Source organism: Chelmon rostratus, chromosome 10 (genome assembly GCF_017976325.1).
Source record: "Chelmon rostratus isolate fCheRos1 chromosome 10, fCheRos1.pri, whole genome shotgun sequence".
In the NCBI taxonomy this organism is placed as follows: domain Eukaryota; kingdom Metazoa; phylum Chordata; class Actinopteri; order Chaetodontiformes; family Chaetodontidae; genus Chelmon; species Chelmon rostratus.
Window position 1 is genome coordinate 2324421 of NC_055667.1, and position 19333 is coordinate 2343753.

Consider the following 19333-nt stretch of genomic DNA (forward strand, 5'->3'; position numbering starts at 1 on the left):
ATCAGATTCTTATTATTTCATTTCTTCTTTCTTGTCACATTAAACCTGACAGCACTAAAACTGCAGAAAAAAAAGTGGTCAAATTTAGCCATGACTGTGCAAAGGAGTTTAACCAAGTAAACACTGGGACCGTTTCAGTTACTTACTCCAACAACTTTACTTTAAGATTTCATGTTTCCTTATATTTTCTTCAGCAAACTTGCCACTGCATGGAAGTCACTTAAAGCATTTGACTCTTCAAGGCTTAAATTCACTTGGGGTGTTGAATGAAACAACTGATCTGTCAATGAATTTTAAACTTCTTATATTCTCACAGTCCCCACAGTCCTGTGTATATGTACAAAGCTTCTTGTTTTCTGATTGACTTTGAACCCTTTTACTTCATTTTACACCAATTTAAGTTTGACATTTATCAAAGCAGCACCTGAAAAAAATTAGGGTTAATATTGTTATTGTAGTTGACTTTGCACTTTTTAAAAAGAGAAGATAACAGGTAGCCTATGACAGTTCAAATATATCTGGCCTTAAAATATATTTGTTAGCAGTAGCTTGACTGTTAAATAGTGTGTAGGCTATGTGGTTAGCCAGGTTTAATTAGATATGTTTCATGTTTCCTGGTCTGACATGTTATACTGTTGACACTGTGTTAGTCCTATGTGTCACGTAGTGAGCAAATTTTAAGTAAAAGTTTGCCAGCCAAAGAAATCCATCAGCTGGCAAAACTTTTATAAGGCTGGCTTTATCATTAGAAAAACTATGAAACATCCCCTGTTAGACACAGCTGGATCTGGCTTCGTGAAGCACTCTTATTCAGTCACTTTGGTGTTGCACAGCTCTGCAGACAGAGATGACGGTTCAGTTCTACCTCTGGATAAAGCTTTAATAACACAGCTTGAGGTCAACTTGTGAGCTGTAGCTGATGGGTGACTGTACTCAGGTTAGACTGTAGATTCTCTAAACGCTCATTTTCAAGGCTAAATTTCCTCCTGGTCAAAGCAGGTTGTTCCAGGGGCCCCAAGTGTTCACTGAGCAGCAATTACTGAAGTTAACACAAAGCAATCGACAAGTTGTTTGGGAATGTGGACCACTCGACTCTAAACTAGAGCTGTGTGTGGGGAGAGGCACAGACAGAGTTCGGTCTGATGAGCAGGTGAGGAACAAGTGAAATGATGAGGGTATTACAGATTCTGCATTGTCTTGTTGAAGACCTGTATTGTTTTGGTTGACATAATGTTGTACATCGTTCATATTATTAAATAAATGTTCCATTGTATCTGTAATTGACACACACCATCTTAGGGCTACATACAGTATTCCTTAATAGAAGCACTGGCTGGTACACAGAGAGTGGGACAGAAGCCTCTGAATTATGGTGATTGTTTAGATTTGTTTTAAAAATAATCATTAAAAACGAACTTTCCACAATTCATACAATAATCTACAGCCTCTCACCAAAGGCATGTCTGAATGGGAAACTACTGTCCAACGTCTCCTTGAAGTTGTTTATTAATCAACCAGCAGGTGGCGCTCGACAACTGCATTATTGTAGTGGAGGCCTCAACCACTTAATATCCGTCAGATTAGTTCATTCTGTCTGCCTGTGTTTCAGTTGTCCTTCTGATACACCTCTTACAACACACGGAACAACCTTTTCCCATTCAGGCTTTTATTAAACATTGATCTACTGTTCAAAAACATTTCTATAAGACCGTGTTGACATTAATTCATTATTTCAGGGAATAAAGAAAGACCACCTCTAATGCTGGAATAAGACAAGGACATTACAATAGAAGAGATAAAACACACCATGAAAGGATCGTTAAGTATCTGTGAGCACACATCCCACCTGCGAGAGGACAAGAGAAACTGCAGAGGAAACATATCACCATACAACATTCAATAAATTCGTTGTAAACTCACTCTTGATTATCTTAAATTGTCCATTATTTCTTTACATGGGTATTATATAGACTTTTTGTTGAAACAATCAACGAGCCCTATTATAAATAATGGACAGGTGAATTTGGATTCCGGTAACCATAGTGAGCCATGAGAAACTGTGTCAAGTGAGCCTGAGTTTGTTGTGACCTGATCAGGGCTAAGACGGTTTCACTTTCAAAATAAAAGCGCCACTCTAATCCGGAATCCCTTCCCGGCGTACTTTGTTAGTTTGTGTTTTATATTGCGGCTTAAAGCCGGAAACGGTCGTGTTAATGGAGCTACCTTGACAACTCCTCCGTCAGAAAAGCCTTTAATGTCGTCTAAACGAAAGAAACTTCGAAGTAGCTCGACAACTTTTGCTTCGAGAGTGTTGGATAAGTCGTTTTCCATGACAATAATATGTATCGTTAAAGCTTTATCTTCCGACGTTACCGGGGGGATACAGCTAGTTTGGGCCTGTCCAGTTAACGTTGGGCTAGTTGGGAGGTACACCGAACTGTTCAATGCGTACGCTAGCGTCAAACGGATCCATAATGGACCTGGACTCGGAGTTGGTGAAAATTAAAGCACACTACTGTGGGTAAGTGTCTCACCCAGGGACAGGTGAGGGTGGTCGGCCGGCTGGCTGTGTCAAAGGGAAACACCTGTGGAGTGGAGACCTCCAGTTATGCTCTGGTGTTACGGGTCAGTAGGGTCTTCTTGTCTCATCAGAGTGACTCTGCACTTGAACCCGACCAATCTCAAACTCACATAAAAATAGGCATAATCCAAAGTTTTCGGTTCAAGTAAGAATAATTGTAGAACGTTTCAAAAGCTTTCCCACTGATAAGAATATTGATTACTTGAAACAAACATTTTATCTCATATTTATTTGATTGGATAACATGCTATAGCATTAGTGTCAAGCTATTGTGTGTGTCGTCTCGTGATGTGCTCTCGAGCTCTTTAAGTTTTGGCAGTAATGAGGTTGTTGGCCTGAAACCTAGAATATTTCATGTCATAGAATATGACAGTCATGTCACTGCTGTTAAAGCTCTTATAAATAACTTTAGTACTTGAATAATATCTCATGTGTACTCTTTTCAGAAATGTTACCTTCACCTTTGTGTTTGAAGGAGTGCCCAACTGCTCAATAACCCACTGACTGCTCCAGTCTGTGCCACTTGTTTCTAATGTACATTTTTACCTTGCTCGTTGTGATTGAGACTGTGTTATGACACCTGAACCTTGCTCTTAACAAGGCAACGCTGCAGTGATTCTACTAAGAGATAAAAAGTGAAGTATTGTTCTGGAAGGTCCTTGATAATGGAACAGTTTTATATTGTCAGTTCCTTCTTTCAGTGTTTCTTCTACAGCCACTCTGTACGTGTGCGTGCGCATGTGTGTGTGTGTTACCAGATTTGCTGCTTTTGTATGCTAGAAGTACTCACTCTTTGTATTTTTGATCAAGCAAGCAGTTTGGATATGTTCATATGAGCTTCAGAGAGTGTTGATGGGCTTTTCTCACCATTCTCTGGCATTTTATATGGCTGTTTGTCAGATAATCATTGACCTGTGCAATTATATGAGTTTGGCACTTAGAGTACCAGTCAAAAGTTAGGATACACGCTTTCTGTCAATGGTTTATCTTGATTTTTATTATGTTCTACATTGTAGATTCCTTCTGAAGACATCAAAACCATGAAAGAACACTTAAAACTCCGTAGTAAACAATATAGGTGTAAACAAAGCAAAGTATATTTTATTTTAGATTCTTTGTTTGCCTTGAGGATAGCTGTGCACACTCTTGGCATTATCTTCACCAGCTTCATGAGGCACTCACCTGGAATGGTTTTCAGTTAGTTGGTCACAGACACATTTCAGCATCAACTGCTTGGAGGAGACTGTGTGAATCAGACCTTCATAGTTGAATAGCTGCAAAACAAAACACTACCGAGGGAAACCAACAAGAAGAAGACACTTGCTTCGACCGAGAGACACAAGGAGTGGACATTAGACCAGTGGAAATCTGTACTTTGGTCTGATGAGTCCAAATTCTAGATTTCTGGTTGCAACCCTGGTGTCTTGGGAGACACAGAGAAGGTGAATGGATGGTATCTGCATGTGTGGTTCCCACCGTAAAGCATGGAGGAGGTGTGAAGGTGTGGGGGTACTCCGCTGGTGACACTGTTTGTGATTTACTCAAAATCCTAAACACTCTGAATCAGCATGGCTGCCACAGCTTTCTACAGCCACATATTATCCCGTCTGCTTTGTGCTTCATGGGACCATCATATGTGTTTCAGCAGAACACTGACTCAAAACACACCTCCAGGCTTCGTAAGAGCTATTTGACCAACAGGGAGTGTGATGGAGTGTTGCATTCGATGACCTGGCCTCCACAACCAGCCAAAGTAAACCCAGTTGAGATGGTTTGGGATGGGCTGGACTGCAGAGTGAAGGAAAAGCAGCCAACATGCTCAGCATGTAAGGGAACTCCTTCAAGACTGTAGGAAAAGTATTACTCATAAAGCTCGCTGAGACAACAGTAACTGTGCAAAGCTGACAAAGTAAAGTAAAAGGTGGCAACTTTGGGGAATCTACATTATAAAACTTATTTTGCTTTGAACTTTTTTGTTTACGACAGAATTCCATATGTGTTATATAATAGTTTTGATGTCTCCAGTATTAATCTACAATGTAATAAATAATAAAAATAAAGAAAAAAACATTAACTGAGAAGGTGTGTCTAGGCTTTTGACTGGTACTGTAGTTTATAAGTAACATTGAATTGCAGATACAGCGACCTCTTCAGGAGTTTAACTGATATCAGCAGAGCTACCAAGTTCAGACTAAACCACATGTGCAGTTTAAACATCTGAAGACACAGCAATGGGCTTTAAATGATCATGTGACTCAAACAACACAAGTTTAAAACTCAGCCTGAAACTTGCAGTGTTTTTATTGATGGTGGAGCAGTTTGTAATTGTCCCCATAGAAGCCAGTTACAAGGTCAACTAACACACAAATGATCATCATTGACATGAGGCATTCTCCACAGACCAGCAGTACCAAAGAGACAGTGAATGATTCTGGGTCAGTGTTATCTGCAGGGCTGCAACTAATCACTGTTTATGATTAATCAGTCAATACTTCATAAAACTTTATAAATATGGACACATGCCCATCATGACTGGCCAGAAACTAAAATGAGTTTCCAAATTTGTCATTGTGGCCAATCATCAGGAAAGAACACAGAGTTATACAGTTTATAATGACAAAGCAAACAAATACTTTGATTCAAGAAGTTGGGCACTGCTCAGAAATGATACCGGCGTGGATCTAGGGATGGTGATGTTGTTCGGTGTGCTAGCTTCTTTGTCAGTCCAAGACTTGGATCCACTGTGAATTATCATGCTTAACTTTTCATTACCATTATTATTAGGTTAATTATGTTTATTTTTATTGAACTTAGATCTTTATTTTCATTCAAGTTTTGGTTGGTTTTTCAAATATTAGATAGAATGAGTTTGGGAGTGAAAAGTTCTTCTGTTTATCTGATCTTTGAGTTCATTAGCAATGAGTGTGTAGGTAGGGGCTAATGGTCAGGGAACATGCTCAATGATGGACACACAACATTAATGCACCTGAACCCGGGATGTTTCCTTTATAGGGCAGACCTAATTATTGTTAATATGTTGCTGTGAATGAACTGCTGCTTCTCAGGCAGCAATTACTGATGTAGAACTAACTAAAAACTCTGAACTGGCTCAGAAGTGCTTTTTAACTTGGTAAGACCCTCAAGTGTAATGTGACCCCATTAACATCAGTCTAATCTGATCAGTTTTTATGAATGACATGGTTTGTTGAATATGTATTCATGTCACCATCTTGCTGTTCACACAAAACCTCAGTTTAGACTCCACATACTGAGCAGACTAAGCGGTTTAACTTTCAGACCGATTCTCTGTACAGCAACTCATATGTTCTAGTATTATTTTTCTATGAAATACTATATTTCCTTTAACTAAAGGAACCAAACTCCTGAAATCTCAGATCTTGTCTAAACCGAAGCAACCATATAAGGACTTTCACAAAATAAAATACCCTAACCTTGGCAAAAATGTTGATTAAAATTAGAAAATGTCCTACCTAAGAATAAGTGAACAATAGTAATCGATCATAATGTATTTGACCTGACATTTGTTGCCATTTTGCCATTTTTGAGAGTTAATACCAGCTTTATTGATAAAAGAGGAATTTATGGCAGGCATGGCTAGAAATTACCATCAGTATCTTCTCAAGAGTTATAGTATTGTTATACGTATATACTTCAGCGACTTATTGCAGCGTCTTATTGTGGCTTAAAGTATTGCAGTCAGACCTACTTTAAACAAAGAGTGTGAGCAGAGTAGCAACCAAAAAGTTGTTTTAAGTTCTTTACCCATTTTCACCATATTTTTTTCTATATACCAGATTGGTTTAAATTGAACTTTTATTCTTTATTTCTTCACTTTTCCAAAAATATTTGTTTCTCATGCCAGCACATGCTTTTCAATACAGGTTTTAGTAAACAAGTTCCTCTTGTTCCAAACTCAACTTAGTATGCTTCCAGTAATAGAGGATGAGCAGAAAATAGAGAGAAATTCTAATAGGAGCTGATCACTGGCCAAACTAAAGGACAATGAGCAGAGACTACGTAAGGCTTTAGTGTTTTCATATCACTTCTTTTTAAAATCGGATTTTTCAGTTTTTTTTCCAATTCGATTTTTTAAATGTTTCACATGTTTTAATATTCAAAGTAAATACATAATAATGCAGGATTTCTTTTTTATTTAATCCAGAAATTCAAGTAGCTTCAACCTATTGTCAGCAGCCATTTATTGGACATTTATTAATAGTGAGTCAAAGGAAGACACGTGAGACATGACAAGGCAAGAGAGAAACAACAACTCAAGACAGGATAGAAATACAATATAGACAGGCCTAAGTCAAAGAAAATTACAATGCACAAAAGTAGGTGTAAGTATGTAAGTATGTGTATGGGGGAAGAGAGAGAGAAGAGGAATAAGTGAGTATTAACAATAATAACAATTCTAACAATAATTGGGAGAGAGAGGAAAAGATGATGATGATGAGAAAAAGAAAAAAGGCTCGTATGGAGCATCTCTGGTCGGATCCCGGGGTTGAAGACGTGTCAGGTTGGAGCTTGGACAAAGTGTATTGAAGACAACACACTGCCAGTGAAACACTTCTCATGATGGTATTGTCTCTAGTTGTTTTATACCACTGGTTGTGAAGCTTACTATCAATCCCTAAAGTGTATTGTTTTTTTCTTAGAAGACACTCAAGAGTCAGTATGAGACCTGGGGCCTACTACAACAACTTTCTGTATGCAAATAATATCTTGATACATAGTAGGCACAGAGCTTACCACCCCATACTGACATAATACAAAATATTCTTTAGTTTAACAGCAATGATAGTCTTCCAAGGGCCACAATCACAGATCAATACATTATTGGATAAATATCAGCAGAGGCTGCCCCACAATCATCCACTATCATATCTGAGATAAACCTCATAAACTGTCAACGCCTTCTACAGAGCTGTATACCCTCAGATCTTGTGGGAACAGACTAATGGCTGGGTTCATTTCATGCACATATATGCTTTTGGCCACAAATTCTGTACAGTTGGTTAATAACCTCCATTCAGTTAAATGGACTTTACCAGAATAAGGTTAAAAGTGAAAACAGTTCTTGGGTTGGGTTGTCAGTTGAAGCTGGTGGAGACACAGTAACACAGTGTGTGTTACCAAGGAACTAACACAGTGACATTTGTACAGTATTTGACCTAGAGGTGATTGAAGATCAGCATGTTGATAGGTGGGTTTATGTACTTTTACATGACCAGACCCTTAGTGTGTAGGGCACTCTTGAGGATATGCACTCAGCAAATGCTGTTGATTGTAGTCACAGACTCAGACACAGATTGTTCCCCATTCAACAGGTTTGGTTTTTAATAACCAATAGACCACACTTATTAGTGTGACTACAAGAGGAAAGATGAAGTAGGAGACCCTTGTAACACACCATGTATCTGTAATTTTATCAAAATGTCACATAAGCCTCATTAGGGTTTAGGTTAGGGTGGTATTGATTAAATGTCAAGAAGTATAATAAGCACAATAGGATAATATGAGGAGCAAGAGTTAATATATAATATCACAGACTGTACATCTATTTTGATATACTGTACAGTCTGTCTTACAGGCATAGCCTCACTGTGTATGTGTGTGTATATGTGTGTGTGTGTGTGCGTGCATGCGCAAGCATGTGTGCTAGATATTCCACATTGACCGTGTGGAGCAATGCCTGCTGGGAAGCAAGCTGCCTCTGCTCCACCTTGTCAGAGTCCAGCAAACACTCACCATAAACACTTTGCCACACACACCCAGAAACCTGTCAGACACACTCACATAGGCCCAGTCACTGTAGCTCCTGCACTTGCAATTTAGAAACATGTTTTGATATTTGTTTACAGTATAAAACACGAACATATCTGGCTACACGTTTGCCCGGTCTCCATTCAAACCTTGATTCTCAGCAGCTGCACTGTTGAATGTGAATACATACTGCCCACAATGTCACATTCAGCCAGCAGCAGAGCGGGGAGGGTTGAAACTGAACACGCACACCCTTATTTGAAATAGTCGTCCACTGATAAGGGTATTTGAAGGCCAGTACTGATATGAACAGGGTTCCTACACGTCCTGGAAAAACCTGGAAAACAGTTGATCAATTATCCAGTCATGGGAAACACGTGGAAAATGACAGAAGACCTGGAAAATCTTGTGTTGTCCTGGAAAATTATTTCAGCCTTCTACTATTGTTCTATAGCTAGGCTATTTATCAGAACTCCCCAAAACGGATAACATTGTCATCTGAAAAACTAAGTCATGTTCAGGATCATGTTAACGTTCAAATGGTAGTTTATGGACGAGAGTATTTTGTATAGGCTGCTCACAGTTATGTTGTGGAAACGCTGTGAACACAACCCCAAGTCACATCACATGGTAGCTCATGCAGGTTGGATAACATAACAACTAAACTCTGAATAATGTGAGGTAGATTATTCAGGCAAAAATCAAAGGTTAAATGAGCCGTAAGATAACATGAAATGTTTAACTTTTGTAGCAGTATTTGTGGTATATTAGGGCTGCACGATTATGGAAAAAATGATAATCACGATTATTTGGATCAAAATCACGATTTCGATTATAATCACGATTATGCAAAAGTTTTTTTTTTATTATTTTTTATTTTTTTATTGCACTTCTGTAAAAAACAATAATCAATTATCCAGTGCAGAGTGAATGTAGTTTAAGGCCACAAAATGAAACATAACCAAGGAATTTACTATATGAGACAGTTTTTCTTATCCTTTTTTGAATTAACGACCCCTGAGCCACAACATAGGCCTCCATACACCCTCTTGAACCCTACAACACCTCAGTATTATAATATAAAATGGACTAACTGTCCCAAATGTCACTAAGCACCACCTCTAAGCACCACCTAAGCTGTATCCTTCTCACTGCCTCCCTAGGGCTTCCGAACACACCCTGGGACGCTGTAGCATCCCGGTTGAGTAACACTGACGTAACGGAATAACAAAATAAAACTGAACTGCTGATTTCAGTGAATTGCGGTAGAGCTATTTCTTTTCGGATTTCCTCCCGGCATTGTTTATACAGCGCTGGCAATGCCACCTTTGAGAAGTAGTTTCTGGATGGCATCTCGTATCTTTTGTCCAGCGTTTTGATCATCTCTTTGAATGCCTCGTTGTTAACTGTGTTAATGGGAGCCATGGCTTTGGCTATATAAATGGCAACTGCTTGTGTTATTTCTTGGTGTCTTCTTGATGTTGATGCATATGGTGTTGCAAGATTAAGTGTAGCATTTATGGTTGTCTGCGCTGGGTGTTTGGGACGGATATGCGGGGGTTTGGGGACTTTTCTTTTCATACACTCGTCGTATTTTCCCAAATGATTCTTCTTTAAGTGGTTATACAGATTAGTTGTGTTCCCCTGCGGAGCGGACACAATTCGCCCACAGTCTTTACACAACACATGCTTTTGTTCGACATCACCTTTTCTGAATCCGAAATAGCTCCATACAACAGATGTGTAGCCCTTTCGAGGAACGAGCTCAGACTCCTCACCTCCGGAAGATTGATCAACTTCTGTTCCCACTGTCTGTTCAGTCATTTTCACCAGAACTCATCTTTATTTTCACTGATTCAGAAATCGGCTCTACAATGGTCACTCTACCAATCCCTCTCGCTCTCACCACTTGAATTTGACTGGTATGATAGCACCGCGCTAGGCGGAGAGGAGCTGAGTTTAGCTTGCTTGTTGGTGGCTACTAATGCGATGCGGCGTGCTCTATGACTACGGCCGCCCCCTGGTGGCTGGTGGACAAATATACTGTTTTTCTTTATGCTGCAGTCAGAAGAGCGCCCACTTATAAAATAATACAGAAAATGACAAAAAAGGAAAAAAATCGCGATTTTGGCTTTGTATAATCGTGGCGGCCAAAATCGCGATTTTGATTAAATTTCGATTAATTGTGCAGCTCTATGGTATATACTAGCAAATCCTTCAGACTTGTCTCGCAACCTTCGTTTTTTCAGTGTTTTCTATGAGCTGTGATTCCTTTGATAACCAGATCCATTTGTCCAAATTCTGGAGTGATGGCATTTAACATCTGCATAATTTTGTCTGAATGTTCACTTCAGTTCAAGCTGGTGAACAGCTGAGACTGACCTGAGCCAACAAACACAACAGACATGCTCAGTGAACTGCATTCATCTGCAGCCAGTGTGTCATTAACTCTGCTGCAAACCCAGCCAGCATTTTCCTCCATCTTTCCTCTGTCTCTGTTTGCACATCCAGGTAGGAGGAGTGAGACTCCTTGTCTGTTAAAACCTACAATATCGGACTTTATGGGAAGTTAACTTTAAATTCAATAATAGTGAATGGATTCCTCATTGTGTTGTTGTTTCCTTGGAACGCCCGAGGGATCTCTTGATCTGTGCTCCACTAAACCAAAGTGACTCAATCTTGGCATTTTCTCTCTGTGTTTGTGTGTGTGTGTGTATGCATCCAGGGACATGCTGATCACAGACTTGGCAGCCACGGTAACCTTTGTGGAGTTGTGCGAGGAGGTGAGAACAATGTGCAGCGTTTCCAAGCAGCAGCCCATCACACTCAAGTGGATCGATGATGAAGGTAGGTGTAGCTCAAGGTAAACTACTGTCTATGTGCTCTCACCTGCTGTGTCCTTCTATGCTACTGCTAAACTCAGGCTCAAAAATGCAGCATGAAAGCCCATTTCCTGGGCGTCTGGCCAGTCCAAAAGTCATCTCTGCCACGTCATACTGCTCACTGGAAGTGCTCATATCCGGCTGTCCACACTCAAATTTGCTTCCATGCACCATGGCTGCAGTGCTGTGAATTCCACCAGTTGCAGAGCTATTTTTTTTTTTTAATAGTTAACATTTACATCTGAAAAATGCAGCCTCTTACTGTATATAAACATGCCTTCAGAAAGATGTGAACCATCCATCGACAACAACTATAACAGCAAGAATCTTGATAATAGTAACAAGAATCATTATCATTTTTAGCCTGTGCAATATTTTGAATTATTTTTAATGTGTGGAACTAATAACTGAACCATGCATGCAGTCTCAAAAGTGGGTGTTGACTTAAAATGTCAATATTTGAGAACTCACTTTAGAAGGTGAACAGTGAAGGGCTAAATTTAAATGGGGATAAAGCCAATAGAAATGGCTCTTAAAGTACTGGCACAACCAGCTGGTATCGCAACACATGCACACATAATCACAGACTACTGCTACTTATGACAACAGAGTGTATTTAACTTTAGCTGGACTGATCAACAATCGATAATGCTCCAATTAATAAACATCCAACTGTCCAACTACAATAACAAGCAGCTATAGGCATGAGCAATTACAATACCAGCATAAAGACAGCAAGCAAGCATGTTGAGTCTGTGGCTGTGTGTGTGTGTATGTGTGAGAGGGAGTGGGAGAAAAGATGGTGGACGTGACCACATGAGTGGCTATGTCACACCAGAATTCAAGATGGTGGGCAGGAGCACCAGAGTTAAACAGAGAAATGAGATGCAAGATCAGAGATGTCTCTGACACCACAATGATGTGGAGCCAAGTTGAGTTATGCTACCACATCTGTGCATTTAAGGTGTGCGTGAATGCCTGCAAAGGCACGTGGATGTGTGCGTGTGTGGGTTTGTAAAAGAGAGAGAGGGAAAGGCACTCAAAACAAAACAGACTAAATCCTAACCACCACTGTGTGCTTGTCTTTTTATCAACCAGAAACCTGGTTTTGACAGCTGTGACATGGTCTTTAAACTGAAAAAGTGCAGCTTACTGGCTTTACACACCGTGGCAGAAATACAAGCACAGCCCAACGGCATAGGACAACACAGTTAATGCAGGCACACAGAAACAAGCAGCAAGCATGCATCTTTCCACATGCCATCAAAGACTTAAGTTTCCCACTCTCCTGCGAGTTTGACGAGGGCTTTTAGAACCTGTTGAGTATACATGGTCAGATTTACTAAGGTTTTGCACAACGTTTTCAGGCACAGATGTGACGCATTCTGCTCGAGACACATAATGTATTTCCTTGTTGCATATGCATTTAAGGGACTGGACAAATAATAGGTTGACACATTTATCATTCATCCAGGTCATGGTTACCCAAGGAGGGTTGAATTTAGGGCAACTGGACTGGTGGACCTGGAGTTCCCTACCAGTCAGAACTGGAGAAGTCCTTTGGATGAGAGTCAAAATGTTTACAATTATCTACAACTAAGTCCAGTTGCCCTTGATTCAACCCTCCTTGGATAGACATTTAGTTGTCATTGATATTGCACTATTCATTTGTGCAATGTAGTGACATCATTTCAGTCTGTGTACAAGACATTAGAAGTCAAAACCTTGTCTCGGAATCAAAAGTTGTTATATAGTTAGGACATTTTTGCAAAGTGAAGACATTCCTCACAACTTCAAAGGGGTGTTTGAGGGTTAATACTTGGTTTTAGGTTAGGTAAGGGTTGGGTTTAGGCAATTAGCTGTGATGGTTAAGGTCAGGGTAAGGGACTAGGAATGCATTATGTCAATGAGTGTCCTCACAAGGATAAAAGTTCAAGAGTGTGTGTGTGTGTGTGTGTGTGTGTGTGTGTGTGTTTGCGTGTGTGTGTGTGTGCGTGTAGGGGACCCTTGTACCATTTCATCTCAAATGGAGCTGGAAGAGGCATTTCGTATTTACAATCGCAGCAAGAGGTCTGGACTGCTGCTGCATGGTGAGTTGGCTTAAAATGTTATAGTTGTTTTTAACTATTTGTCACAATGGACAACTCTAGGAAACAGTAAAGGTGCATAATTTAGCGAGCACCATAACATTTAAGGATTGCCAAGGCGCTCAACAAATGCAACCTTTTCTTCATTTTTAAATACAGATTTCTCTGGTGAGGATACTAGGGTGTGTAGAGCTTGTGTGACCTTGAATTCTTGTAAATTCAGTTCATCATCTGGATTGCATATTGTTTGTGATCAAAGTTTTCATTTTCATGACCTGTGCCTTGTTTTCTCACATACCTGCTTATAGATTTTATTTTTATTTTCTATCTTTTGCAGTGTTCCCCAGTACCCCAGAGCGGCCAGGCATGCCCTGCCCAGGAGAGGACAGTGAGTACATCAGCTGTGCTTTTACTCTCTACCCACTGGCAGGATTCCCAATTAGAGTGTTAGGGTTATGCTATATCCTATATCCTAATGTTATATAGGCATGGATACATGTGGTTCCCATGTGGTTTAACCAGAACTGTTAAACTAGGTTAAGGCGCCAATGTACCTGGCACCTGGTGTTGGTGTCAGTACAATGTGGAGGTGGGTCAGCTCAGCACAGTCACGCAGTCACATTTTGATCATGCAGCCTTAGTGTAGTGTAGAGTTCACCATTTTGCAGCTGGTAGAATGGAGGAACCAGGATCTTAATTTGATTCCTTAGCCATAGTTCCTGTGCCAAAAAGTCTCTCTGGTGTAGTACTTTTTGATGGTCCAGGGGCAGAGTTTACAGTGCTGAATGCCATAGATTGGTCAAACACTTGCCTTGTGGCTATTACGGTTTGTGTCCAGCTTCACTCACACAAACAAAGTATTATTAGGATTAGGGATGAACATTCTTGTAATGTTTGACATTAAAAACAAAAATTTATGTTGTGAACTTCCCAACTAGTGTAAAGGAGCAAGATAAAGATGGCAAATGTATTTGAACAAAAGATTTACTTATTTCCTTTTTTTAAAATTCAAATAAACATGGATATGTTCCTGGATTTATTAAAGAAAGAAGAGTCCAATAATGTAGTAATCATATTATCTATGACGAACTGTTTTTTTTTTTTTTTTTTTTTGCATTCAACCGTGAGACAGGACTTGATTGTAAAAATACAACCCTTGAAAAAACTGCAACCAAGCTTGCTAGATTGCTAACTGGCTTAGCTCACTGCCATTGTAGTGGAAAGACAACAAATGTAATTTTCAGTAATCAGTTTCAGTCAGATTCCAGATAAAGGGGGTGATGGAAGATATTCTATCATGGTATATGCAATTTAATATCACGGTCAGTACATTACAAAAATGTTGCAGCATGTTGCGGTGTAACTCAACAGCCATGGCTTGCCAATTAGCACTGCAAGCCATCCATCCAAATCCCCAGCACGCTCTATTCCATAAGGCTGCGCAAATTAATTTTGTTGTGCCTCTTATTGGTCTGACTACAGACTTATTGACAGTAAGGGTGGTCCTTTAGTGGGCTCATGCAGTATTGAATATACAGCCTCTATGGAGCATGATTTTGCTCAGTAAACGTCATGACAAGATATATGTCAATCAATTGACAGACTGAAAGCATCCATGAGTGTTGAATGTTTCTTGTGTGTAATGGGAAATTTTGGCCTGACTGTTGAAGTAGAGGTCAGATGTCACCAAACATTACGATTCATCCTCTGTGAACCATGAATATCTGCTGCAAATTTCATGCTACATATTGATGGGTTGTTTTGTGGTGCGAAACTTAATTTAAATGAATCTGTGTGTAATTGCATGTGATGCTACAGTCTCAGCAGCAATTTTTTTAGCATTTGTGTGCCGTTTAGACATGGCATGCTCAAAGTAAAAAAGCCTAAAGATTGCATAGAAACTTTAATATCAGTTCAGTTATTGTTGCGTAAATGTGACTATTCACTGTAGTCTTTGCTGCTCCATCTCTCTCTCCACCCTTCACTCTCACTCTCGCGCACTCCCATGTTTGCTGCACTCCCTCACTGTCTATTTGCTGTGACAGCATGTTTCAGCAGCTTGTGGACTGCACTCCTGTGTGTTTGTGTGTGTGTGTGGATGCATGTATGTGTGTGTTTTTGATGGGAGGGGAGTCCTGTGCTTTTGCTGTGGGGCAGACCACTGGTTTACTGTGTGAAGAGTGTGAGTGTGACTGTCATGCTGTAGGTAGGTGATGAAGGACACACACGAGCAATTTCACACACATCAAGTTAGTGTCTGTGTTTTGTGAAAGCTTTGCTTGTTGTGCTCTGTGGATAATATGTAAAATGGTGCATGTACCAGTTGTAACTGTGGCTGCCTGCTGTGTTTTCTCCAATTTAAACCTCATTTGCTTGCTGTTGATTCTCATGAGTGAAAAGAAGAGGGGGGGATGGAGCTGATCTTTTCAGAGGAGAAGGGAGGAAATAATGTGGAGGACTGAGGGGAGCACTGTTACTCATTCATTTTTAGAGTGTGTTTGTATTTTTCAAGGCTAAATATGAACTGATATCGCCTGGAAATTTGAGCAGTAGCTAATACTTTGCAAAGATATTTAAACATTAAAGGGTCAGTTCATCCAAATCTCGACAAAACAAAACATACTAACAGAATTTTCCATTTCCCTTTGTAAGATGTAGCCATGCAGGCAGTTTTGGTTTTCTTTGGTGCTTTTGAATTGTCCTCCTCATAGAATTGTTACCCCCCCATTATAATCAAGTTGAGCAGTATTTGTTTTTGTCAAAACATAGTAGCAGGTACAGTGGTTTGGAAGTTGCTATTGAATAAATGAAATTTCATTCAGTTTCAATTTCGCAGAGAAGAGAATGTTGATCTTCATGATTAGAGGGTATTTTTTTATGATCTCCCCATCATAGAAAGTTATTCATTATGATAAGAAAACAAAGCCAAAAAAAGATTTTATTACTGCAGTGAACTAACATTACACAGTATGCATGGTTTAGGAAAAGCTTAAATCAAAGGAATACCATAAATGTATGTGCAATTGCTTGTCAAAAGTGTGATTTAAACACAAAAACAAAAGTAAATCGTCTTACTTACTTGCAGTTCTTGACTTTTCAGACCATTCATGAATTATTTGTGACATGTAACAGAGAGAATGTGTGTGATTCGTACTTTTGTGTGACATTTAAACATCAATAGTAGAGACAATAGTAGAAATAGCAGTTCACTGTTTAACACTGTTTATTCTGAAAAGAGTACTGCTGTGTCTTAGCTCTGTTAGCTGTTAGCTCTATTGGTTCCCTTAGCTGTAAGCTATTGGCTCCCCTGACTGTATTAGCTCCATTAGCTGTTAGCTCTTGTAGCAGGACTCTTTTGCCCACCAGCTGCTAATACCTAACAGCTAACTAGCTCCTGCCAATTTCAACATGGATTTGTAGGTCACAACATAGCATTATCAGGGAAAAGCTAGGGTATGTCCCCTGCCAGTAGTGAGTTTACTGTGCCTTTTGAATCATAACACAGTTATAATACATCCATGTGTTGACCTAAATATTTTTGTAGGCCTTACGCTGAGTAGCATGCCTGTGATAGTCGCTTTAGTAGGAGACAATGTGCTCCACGTATCCACCCATTCATTCCCATGAGAATCAAGTTCAAAGTACAGATGAAACAGCATTTCAAGAGCATCTAGTGTCTGTATCATGAGGTATTTCCAAGTGAACCAGGGTAGGCAGGCTGGACATAAATAATGCCCTATACGTCATGTTAAAGATGTCCTCTGAGAGTGAGAGGCAGTGTGCTAGCAAGAACTCACAAAAAAGCAACCACATCAGCAGATGCAAGATATGAGTTCGCTGAAGACTTCATGGTTGTATGCGCAGAGTATTCTGCTGGAAGAAAATGAAAAAAACACATCCTTGTCTGGTCAAGCATTGTTGACAAAGAGGACTGTCCAAACATGAGAGGACCCTCGGTCAGATCCACTTACACAGTTTGTTCGAGCTGAATAGTGCAATATCAATGTCAAGTTCATTTATATTCATTACATTCTGAATATTTTCTTATTGAATTGTTGACATTTTATTCATGCACCATATGATTGCACACTCATTCTCATGACAAAATGTGCTGAATATACCAGTGTGTAAGATTTAGGGCAGGGGTGGGGAACCTCCAGCCACATGGCTGTATACAGATTATGAGACAGTTTGATTGTCCTTAATAGGAAAAGGGTTCCCAATCCCTGATTTAAGGGAATCTATAGGCAAAATATGGCAGAAATTGAATAGAATATTCATAAATATGTTTCCATTAGTGTATGACAACCTGATAATAAGAATTGTTGTGTTTTCGTTACCTTGGAATGAGCTCTTTATATCTACAGAGAGAGTGGGACCTCTTCCACCATGAGTCCGACATGTTGTACTGCCATGTTTCTACATTAGCACAGAACAGACAGACCACAAACTGGCTTTACAGAGCACCTTTCGCATGTTCAGTTGTCAGCGTAGGTTCTCCATCACGCTGGGAAAGGGAGGGATAGTCAGTTGGTTGCAGTCTGCAGCTTCACTGCTAGATCCACTAAATTGTACACAATGGTCCGTTAAATCATAAAAGACAGAATTAAGAAAAGTTAAAATTGAAAACAGGGTCTGGGTCTGCTGTAAAATGCCTTGCACAGATACCACTTTACTTAAACTGAAAAATTATAGTCACCAGGCCAGTAGCCATGGTATTTTAGGGAAATGGAATATGGTTTGAGGTGGAGAACACCCCAAGACACACAGATGTACCATTCTAGCTAGTTAGCTATTAAATCTTAGCTCTGTGCTGCTGAAAGTTGAAGATTGATAGACAGTTGGGTGGCATGATATTATTGATTGAAGTCTTTGGCTCAAGTTTAAGCACGTCGTATTTTGAAAGAAAGCATGATTGAATTTTGATATAAAGATAGAGGGAAATGGTTTGATTTTTGCCATATATTGTTAAATATGTGCACAGTATGACTCAGGATGTGATCTAAAAAACTGAAACACAAGTCTCAATTATTGCTATCCAGATTACTTAACTTAAAGTTGATGAAAATAGCAAACATACCAAGGTGTTCAGTTATATGCAAATGTTTAGCAAAATATGTGCTTTAGATAAATCATATTCAGTAAAAGATACTGTCTATATCTTATTTTTCTAAATGTTTTTAAAATAAAATGACAAATATGTAAATTTCCATGATAGATGAGACCACGAATTAAGTGACAGGTAGCCGGGTCTGTGTTACTGCAGTGATGTTGTTGCGTACAACTAAAAAGTACAAGTACAATTAAAACCATATTTCTCCTAAATCCATTCTTGCTTCCTTCCCTACTCTTAAAGAGAACAAGATTCAGGCAGTATCTGAAATCACTCCCTGTGTACTATATCAGGGGTTCTCAAACATATCACTCAAAGGTCTGCACCTGATTTTTATTCAAGATCAGAGGTTGGCAATGACAAAACAACACTTAAGCAACAATTTAACATCACATCTCTTGTGATTATGGAAGCACAAAAGAGGAAACAAGGCTCAGACAGTTAGTCCATATTTATTTGTGACTCAGACATATTCTTACAGCTACATTTACACTAGTTGTAGAAATTGTGTACCAGAGAAAAGGAGACACGTTCTGTATCTGTGACTTAGGAGCTGATAGCAAATTCTCTGGGGTAGCATTAATGTGTGAATTCTGCAGAAACATCACACAACACTCTCCACAGTTATTGTCACCATAACAACAATGTCAAATATTCCACATTAAAACCACATTCATCTGAAGACAGGATCGCTGTGAATGATCTCCAGCTACACATATTCAACGTCAACATTTTTTCAAGATAGAAAATGTAACACTTAATAACTTCTTGTAGCCTGTTCAGGACAAGGTGGCAGGGGTCCTCTACCATAAGGGCCAGAATTTTTTGAAGCCAGCACCCGTCTGATATAATGGATGAATTATACACTGCCATAACAATGCAA

General features: G+C 39.4%; 1 protein-coding gene across 1 annotated transcript in view; it reads left to right on the forward strand.

Annotated features, from left to right (window-relative positions):
• The first annotated feature begins 2399 nt into the window (after positions 1 to 2399).
• prkcz (protein kinase C, zeta) overlaps positions 2400 to 19333 on the forward strand; it is a 118828-nt gene continuing 101894 nt past the window's right edge. The window contains exons 1-4 of the mRNA XM_041945812.1: positions 2400 to 2521; positions 11094 to 11215; positions 13251 to 13340; positions 13675 to 13725. Coding sequence (XP_041801746.1) covers positions 2445 to 2521; positions 11094 to 11215; positions 13251 to 13340; positions 13675 to 13725 — 340 coding nt within the window. The 5' untranslated portion in view covers positions 2400 to 2444. The remainder of the gene's footprint in view (positions 2522 to 11093; positions 11216 to 13250; positions 13341 to 13674; positions 13726 to 19333) is intronic.